Raw genomic sequence first — 8849 nt, forward strand, 5'->3', positions numbered from 1 at the left:
TAGGGTATTTTAAATAAAACATATAAGATTAACTAATTTAATTAATATTCTTGATCTGCTCTAATTAATTAATTAAGTTTTACATTAAGGATTAGAGAGATAATAAATATGAACTAACAAATATAAATATTGTGATAGACAGATCGAATTAACATTAATATTTATTAAAAATGTGTTTTAAGAAAAATTAATATCATTTTTAATATAATAAGCTGGAGACTGGGTGAAACTGTTGGGAGTGGGTCCTTCCAAGTTCCAAGATCATAATTGCAAACTTAAGGTCTAAATTGCTTTATTAATCATAAATCTAAACCACATATTAGTGGCCAGAAGCTAGATTTTTATACAAGTTGATAAAGACAATGATAGATTTTATTATTATTTTAAATTCAAACCTAGCACAGTGTGCCACCTAAACTCGTAGATTATTTATTAAAAATCTCTTTGAAGGAAAACGGTGTGCCTTGCAATTCTAATCACTGTCGTTGTCATTCTTGAATGAAAACAAAGAGGATACAACCCCAAAAAAAAAAAAATCAAAATATATAAATATGGCCCAAAACAGTCAACATTAACATATTGTGAACGGCTATAATTTGCTTTCATTTTACCAACTCGACTAAATTCATTTGTCTGCTTATTACTTACCATTTCCTGGTACCACTTTATTTGTTTCTTGTAATATTTTTTTCCGTTGAAAAGTTGGTAAGCATGATCCGCTTCTATGGGCAAAAAAAATTAGTTGAGGCCACTGAATTAACAACACAATATTTCTACTTAGTTTTGAGGTTTTTTTAAAAATTTTTGAAGTTAATTAATTTGATGCAAATGAACATGAAGTCGTAACGTGGAGAGTGTTCTCTCCGATCAGCTGCATCTCAGAGGACAAAGGACTCTGTGGTCTGAGCTCAATGTCTGGTTGCACTAGTTATGTAGTACTAGTACTCCTCCGACCCTTAATATAGGATTCAATTCTTGAGTTGGTTTTGGTCCTAAATATAAGACCCATTTATCATATTTATCAATTTTCTCTAAATTACCCCTATAAATACTCCCTCAACTATAATTAAGTAAAAGAGAGAGAGGGGTATTAAGAAAGATAATTATGGTGTTTTAGGAAAAATGTGTCAATTTTCTTATAATTAACTAACTTACCTAACTTCCTTAATCTAATCAAATTAGTTAAATGGGTCTTATATTAAAGACCGGAGGAGTATTAGTTTTCAGTGAATTATATTTTTATGAATTTTTTTGGCCTGAATTTTATAAATTATTCATAATAGTTTATATTTTTATTTTAAATATTATATTACCCCACCCCAGTCTTTAACATTAGATTAGTTAGGTATATACTACCTCCAGTCCTTAATATAAGACTTTATTTGACTTTTATTTTGATTCTAAATGTAAGATCTCAAACTATTTTATCTCTCATATTTATCTATTTTTTTCAAGATAGTCCTTTAATAATGGTAGTTCTAGATAACAAACTTGATTAGCAAGGATATTTTAAAAAAAATAATACATATTCATTACAAATAACTAACTTAACTAAGTTTCTTAATCTCCTTAAATTAGTTAACTGGGTCTTATAATTAGGATCGGAGGTAATATATTTATTATATGTTATGATTTTATGTTTAGTGAAAACTATAATTTTTGTTTTAAAAAATATATTAATTTCATAAACTCTAATATAAGACTGTAGTTTATTTTGAATAGGAGGACTATTATGTAATTTTCAAAAAAATAATATCATATAAAAATATTTTAGTTTCGGTTTTTTTTCAATCCTGTTATGAAAAATAATAATATTCGACATTCAGTCTCATATTAAATATGAGCACATTTTTCACTGAGAATACAACACTCAAGTCATGTTAATTACTACTCCCTTCGGTTCTATTTATAAGTTTCAAATTTGGTAAAAAGTGATCCATTTTATAAACTTTAATTTAAATTTGTCTTAATATTTAATGTATCTTTTCAATGTTGCTCCTAATTTTTTTCCATGAGAATTACCGTGAGGTTCTAAAGAAAGAATTTAATACCATGAGGTTCCAAAGAAAGAATTTTATTACTAAAAAGTCTCAATGACAAGTAAGTAGTATAAATTATTTGTTGTTTCCTACACTTAAATTTGTTGTGACATGCTCTTTAGTTGTCAACGGATTTCATGGTAATTAAATATTTTTTTCTTAGACGTAATTGTAATTCTTTCTTTTTTTTTCTTATCTTATTTTCCCACACATTCTTTTTCTTCATTTTTTTTTCATTCATTACAGGGACATTTAGAAACAAAAATATATTTCTAACCTATTTATTATTTTTAACTAATTATTTATTATGCGTGAATTAGTTATTTGAAGCTTAAAATAAGGACAGAAGGAAATATAATTTACTCTGAATTATATCATATGCATCACCAAGGGCTTAGTTAAGGCACAATAACAATAACATCCTAAGAGATTTTCGGACAAATTTTTTTTGTAAAGTAAGTTGTAAATATCCATTCGGACAACGACGACAAATTCAAGAGCCTCAATTGCATGTAATACATTTAAGTTTCAAATGTAACTCAGAGTTTGTAACCTATTTATAATTTTCTCAGGCCAAAAAAAAAGCCTATTTATAATTTTCATTATTAACTCGATATTTTGGTAATCATACCAGTTAGATGTGAGCCACCATAATTAGATAAACGTACTCTCTCGTGGGAATTAAAAAACAATATTAGACCAATTAAGAAATTATTTTTTTTCTGACAGATGATAGACTTTTGTTTTTAAAAAATCTCAGCAGGTTCTATGTTACTCCTCCAGTCCTAATTATAAGACCCAATTGACTTATTTGAGGAGATTAAGGAAGTAAGTTAAGTTGGTTATTTATAATAAATAAGTGTTGTTATTCCTAAAATATCCTTGCTAATTAAGTATATTGGCTAAAACTATCATTATTAGAAGGATTATCTTGGAAAAAAAATGCATAAATATAAGAGAGAAAATGGATTGGGTCTTATAATTAGGACCAAATAAAAAGTCAAATTGGGTCTTATAATAAGGATCGGAGGAGTACTAGATTATTGTTGTTTTTGCCTTCTATTATTAACACGGACCTAATCTTCCAGCTGTGTTCTATGATTAAACAATACCGCGGATGCAAAATCAAAGTTGGAATGTGCTTAAAGGCTGTATCACCCAAAAAATTGTGCTTAAAAGTTGTTGGCAAAAAAAAAACAAAGAAAAGAAAAGGGAATGTACTTAACTTGATTTTTTTTTTTTGCCATCAATAAATAATAACTTGATACTCCCAACACAGAAAATTGGTCTAACCGCATGTCAGACCTCGTCTAATATCCTCTTAAATGAGTTCCAGAGGAGACATCTGTGTTGAGAGAGGCAATCATGAACCTAGAATCGGAATAGCTGGTCATTTGGATACCAAATAATAGGATTTAGAAGAAATGCCGGTATCAAAAAAATAAAAATAATAATAACTTGATATTTGTTTTTTTTGGCCCGAAATAACTTGATATTTGTTGAAGGTGGCAGTGGCGTGCAATATTAAATCAGCAATACCTTGTCGTTTAATGAAATACTCCAGTCATATGAGTACTGTACAGGAAAGTGATCGATAAGAACAACCATACGTGTAATATACACCACACCTAATGTCACATCAGACTCACAAAATATCATTTGGGGAAAACCTATTTTAATTGAAGGGTCCATTTTGTTGGCCAAAAAAAAATTTTTTTTTTGAAGGACCCCTTTTAAATGTGAAATATAGGATCCATCAATATATTATAATCTGCCCCATGAATTGTCATAATAATGCTTTACCAAACAAAAGTTGGTGCAACAATGGGCAATGCCCATTATTATTTTTTAAAGAGAAAAAACGAGAAGGAAAGGAAAAAAACCAAGGGTACCATCTTTTGTTATTTTGCACCTAAGTGGGTCGAACATGTTTGGAGTTACAGAATATATATAGGGGACGGTTTCATGAACAAGAAACAGAAAGAAGCTTCATCTTTTCTTAAGAGAACAGAGAGAAACTACCAACACCATCATACACACACACATATATTTTGTTGATATAAGAAAGGTGATAGATACACATATATATAGAGAGAGAGAGAAAGTGGGAGGGAGAAAGTGTTGAAGTGGAGCGAGGAGGAAGATGGAGGTGTATAGTTACGTGAGGTTGATGGTGATATTAGTGATGCTGCAAATGAAGAGTGTAGTGAGAGAAGGAGAAGGAAGGAGGGTGAAGGGGTACTGGGATGATGATGATGAGTCAAACGTGAGATTGGAGATGCCGTCGGAAACGGCGGGGGAGGCGGAGGGGGATCGGTGGTCAGATGAGGGAACTCGGTGGGCGGTTCTGGTGGCTGGTTCATCGGGCTACGCCAATTACAGACATCAAGTAAGTAATTAATTACAGCTACGTACTTGAATTTAATAATTTCTGCTCAGCCTTGTTCTTTGATCTCTTCCTGCGCAGATTAACTAATTAATAAATGAAAGTAGTGATTCCTGTTGTTTGAATGAATGAAGAACAGGCAGATGTGTGCCATGCGTATCAGATTCTGAGAAAAGGAGGAGTGAGAGAAGAGAACATAGTGGTGTTCATGTACGATGATATTGCAGATTCTGGCTTCAATCCCAGACCTGGTCTTATCATCAACCATCCTTATGGACCAGATGTTTATGCTGGAGTCCCCAAGGTCCTTCTTCTTTCCTCTTTTCTTCCTCATGCTTTCAGAATCCTCCTCTTCTTTTCCTTTCTTCTGCTTCTGGTTTCGGAAACCTTTTAATGGGCTTATTAATTCTGGACCTTTTACTTTTTAGCTTTTTAATTTCAACACGACATAGTTTCCGGAAAAACTGTGGTTATAAAAAACAACCCTGGAATATTTAAGCGTGCTTGGAATATTTCAAGTGTGCTTGTGCTTATCTTCTTTCTTTATAAAAGGAAAATCTGGTAGAAGAATCTCTCCTTTTTATAACGTTTATATAAAAAATTTCTGGGTAATTTTTTCCTCCTTAAGGGGAAAAAAACTAGGATTTAAGTTATTGGCTGAGACAGATTGAAATATCTGTGGGCACATTACTTTCGGCGGTGGAAAGCAGTGTTGGTAATGGGACTGACGAACCAATCTCTCTCTGTTTTTTTTGGGGGAAACCTAACTTTTATGTGGGGCATAGTGAGAAGACTATTACAGCAGAAAATACGCACCTTATTCCCTCAATCACAGTAACAATATTTATAAGAGAGAGAAATAAGATATTTTTTTGTTTTAAGAGAGATTTTTATATGAATAAACAATTTTACCCTTTGTTTATTATTATATTGATTTGGTTTATATGAGGTATAATATATATTAAATAGGAATAAAGTTAGAAAGTTATTGAATATTAAACGAGAGTTAATGAAGTTTAAGTTTTTTCTAGGTCTGTATGAAACATGTTAGAAGTTACTTATAAATAGGATTAGATGATTTACTTAGAATGAATCCAATGTTTGATTAGTTAAGTAATTAAACAAGGCTATTCTTGGGTAATTTAGCTTAAGTCCCAGATTATCATGGTCATGCTTAAATTATACTGCTATTATATATCACTCATATCAAAACCGGTGAAGTCTTCTTCTTAGTATATAGAATAATTAAAAGGGGCCTGTGTTTAATGTAGGATTACACAGGCGAGAACGTGACATCTGAGAATCTGTACGCTGTAATTCTGGGGGACAAGACGAAGCTCAAGGGAGGAAGTGGGAAAGTAATAGATAGCAAACCCAACGACAGAATCTTCATCTATTACACCGATCATGGAGGCCCCGGCGTTCTTGGTAACTTATTTATTCTCTTAAATAACTCATTTTCTTCTTCATTCTTAAATCCCTAATCCTCTAATTCATTCTTGGACTGTATACTTTTCAGGGATGCCAAACAGGCCCTACGTTTATGCCATGGACTTCATTGAAGTTCTGCAGAGGAAACACGCTTCTGGGGGTTACAGGGAGATGGTAAGTAATTAAACAACATTAACATACACTTTCTTCTGCAGAATCTGCATTACAACCTTGTGATTTCAGACAGAGGATTGACTAATGATGAACGAGGTTTGTGTAGGTAATATATGTGGAAGCTTGTGAAAGTGGAAGCATCTTCGAGGGAATAATGCCCAGAGATATCAATGTTTATGTGACCACAGCTTCAAATGCTCAAGAACTCAGCTTTGGAACTTACTGTCCTGGCATGGATCCTCCTCCTCCACCAGATTACCTCACTTGTTTAGGCGATTTGTTCAGTGTTGCTTGGATGGAAGATGCAGAGTCCCACAATCTCAAAGCTGAAACACTTCAACAGCAGTATCAGACTGTGAGATGACAAGATCTTCATTTCTGTACTTGTTCATCTTCTCTGCTAAGTCTGCAGATATCAAGAAGACTCAACTTATAGTTCCTTCTTCTTCTTCTGGTTCTGCAGGTAAAGAAACGGACCTCCAATTTCGATAACCACGCATTTGGTTCACATGTGATGGAATATGGGGACACCAACATAAAAAGCGACAAGCTTTTTTTGTTCCTAGGTTTTGATCCTGCTTCTGTCAACTTCCCTCCCTACAACTTCAAGCTCCAACCTTCAATGCAAGTAATTACCCAGAGAGACGCAGATCTCTTGTTCCTATGGCAAATGGTAATATATATATATATATATATATATATTGTTTACTCCAACTTTAAATCTTAATTCATGCTTAAATTCCTAGCACTAACACTGACTTCTTGTTGCCATTTTGTTACAGTATAATAGATCAAAACATGAGCCAGAGAGGAAGACGGAAATGTTGAAGCAAATTAAGGACACAGAGAAGCACAGAAGGCATATAGATGAAAGTGTGAAATTGGTTGGGATATTGCTGTACGGACCAGGAAAGGGTTCCTCAGTATTGGATCATGTGAGAGGACCTGGTTTGGCCCTTGTGGATGATTGGACATGCTTGAAAGAAATGGTGAGAGTATTTGAAACTGAGTGTGGTTCACTAACGCAGTATGGGATGAAGCACATGAGGGCATTCGCCAACATATGTAACAGTGGTATCTCCGCCGCCTCCGTCGAGGAGGCTTGCCGGGAGGCATGTGGTGGCTATGATGCAGGGGAGTTACACCCAAAAAACAGGGGTTATAGTGCTTGATTCTTTTTTTCCCCATCCTTTTCTTGTTATCGTGGCCTAATAGGAACTATTAAGGTTGACATTTCTAGTCCCTAAGGTATTGCGTACCCAAGAAATGGAACCCATAATTCTTGATTAAGCTGGAATAGTTCCAACCAGCTGATCCAACCCCCCAGTTTTTTTCCCTCTCTTTTCTTGTTATAGAAGTTATGATTGAAATTACTGTACTTTGTGTTGTAAGTTTGAGTGTGTAGTTAACCCTTTTTTTGGGTTTCGTTTAGGAAGTACATATTAGTTTTACTGTAAGCGGGTGAGAAGCTCAATTTTGTTTTGATATGTACTATAATGATTCATGCTTGATTTAAGGAAGCATATGTTGCCACATTTGAATGGAAGTTGGTAATTAAAAGCGTGCAAATACTTTTGTGAAATTAAAATAATTGAGCGGCTCTCTTTAATTTCAGTTTTGTGGTCCACAGTCTTTTGCTTCTCTGTTTTGTCATTTTTCAGTTTAGGGGAAAAATTTCAAGGTGTTGAAGAGGTTGAAGCTCTAGTTTAACAGTCAGGTTCAGTTAGAGTTGAAGTGAGATCAAATAGATCATCATTAAAATAATATAATTTAATTAATTAAAATATACAAACAACTATAGTTGATTATGATTTATGGTATTCGTGTATAAATTTATAGACTGTAACAACATTTTGTCTCATTAACATATCAAAACTGTATCATATCAATCTATAAATTGATCGGTTGGGTTGATTATAGAGGTGGGAAGAGAAACTGGACTGGTAGGTTTAAAAGAATCGGCCCTACAGGGTCAGAATTTTAAAAATATCCCAATTTGTTATGCTCAGCTCTTAAGCTAACAAGCTTAAAGCCGACCCTCAGGCTTTCGGCCCATTTAAGAAAAAAAAATATATTATTTTTCATATTTCTCACATTTTTATCCAAAAAAATAAAAAAAATAAACCAATAAAATTATTAATAAAAGACATAAATATAAACAAAATTAAGTCATAAATATAAAATATCATCATATATAAATATCCATCAACATCCAAGAACATCTAAAATATTCATTAACAAGATAACAACATTCAAAAGTTTCATCTATAGTGTAAATATGCAATAAACAAATACTATCATTAATCTTTTAAAATTTTATCATCATTATAATCAATTACTCTTTTTCATAAATATACTTTTCTTTCGTAACAAAAAATATCAAGTTTTTCTTTTTTATAGGAATTTCACTTTTAAATTTTGCAGTCTGGTTATTATTTTACTTTAGTTTGAGAAAACATTGTTGTTGAAACTTATAAATTTCTAATTCAAATTATAAAATCACAAGTTATATAAGTACAAAAATACTCTCTTATCAAATATATATCGTTTAAAAATATCAATACATATAATATAAATCAAATTATTATTAAAGTTCAAATTAGCCCATTTTTTAAAAATTTAATTAGACAAATTATTGTCTAAAACTAAATAAGTCAAACCATTCTATAAAATTTAATTTTAAAATGATAATAATAACTAAATATTTGAAATACCATTAATAATGTAAAAAATTAATAATATTAGAATTACAAAAAAATTAAAAAAAATTAAAAAAAATTATAAAAGAGTCTAAACGGGCTGGGCCTCAGCTCTGCAGG

At 31.9% G+C, this 8849-nt stretch overlaps 1 protein-coding gene across 2 annotated transcripts; it reads left to right on the forward strand.

Moving 5' to 3' along the window:
• Positions 1-3956: 3956 nt before the first annotated feature.
• LOC114759382 (legumain) lies at positions 3957-7618 on the forward strand. 2 transcript variants are annotated; one of them, XM_028948544.1, is made up of 7 exons: positions 3957-4428; positions 4565-4729; positions 5697-5853; positions 5945-6030; positions 6137-6385; positions 6494-6703; positions 6813-7618. In XM_028948544.1, the coding sequence occupies exons 1-7, from the start codon at positions 4183-4185 to the stop codon at positions 7200-7202; spliced, it is 1503 nt and encodes a 500-aa protein (XP_028804377.1). In that variant the 5' UTR covers positions 3957-4182; the 3' UTR covers positions 7203-7618. The 2 variants fall into 2 exon arrangements, with proteins under 2 accessions (XP_028804377.1, XP_028804378.1); XM_028948545.1 differs by having other exon boundaries at positions 4193-4428; positions 4560-4729.
• The last annotated feature ends 1231 nt before the right edge of the window (positions 7619-8849 follow it).

This window comes from Neltuma alba, unplaced genomic scaffold, assembly GCF_004799145.2.
Source record: "Neltuma alba isolate B1F8T4 unplaced genomic scaffold, ASM479914v2 tig00010837_pilon, whole genome shotgun sequence".
Classification (NCBI taxonomy): domain Eukaryota; kingdom Viridiplantae; phylum Streptophyta; class Magnoliopsida; order Fabales; family Fabaceae; genus Neltuma; species Neltuma alba.

Coding starts and splice junctions, on each gene's coding strand:
- LOC114759382 (XM_028948544.1), top strand. CDS start 4,183: ATGGAGGTGTATAGTTACGTGAGGTTGATGGTGATATTAGTGATGCTG. Junction 5,854..5,944: donor TGGAGGCCCCGGCGTTCTTG/GTAACTTATTTA, acceptor TATACTTTTCAG/GGATGCCAAACAGGCCCTAC. Junction 6,031..6,136: donor CTGGGGGTTACAGGGAGATG/GTAAGTAATTAA, acceptor AGGTTTGTGTAG/GTAATATATGTGGAAGCTTG.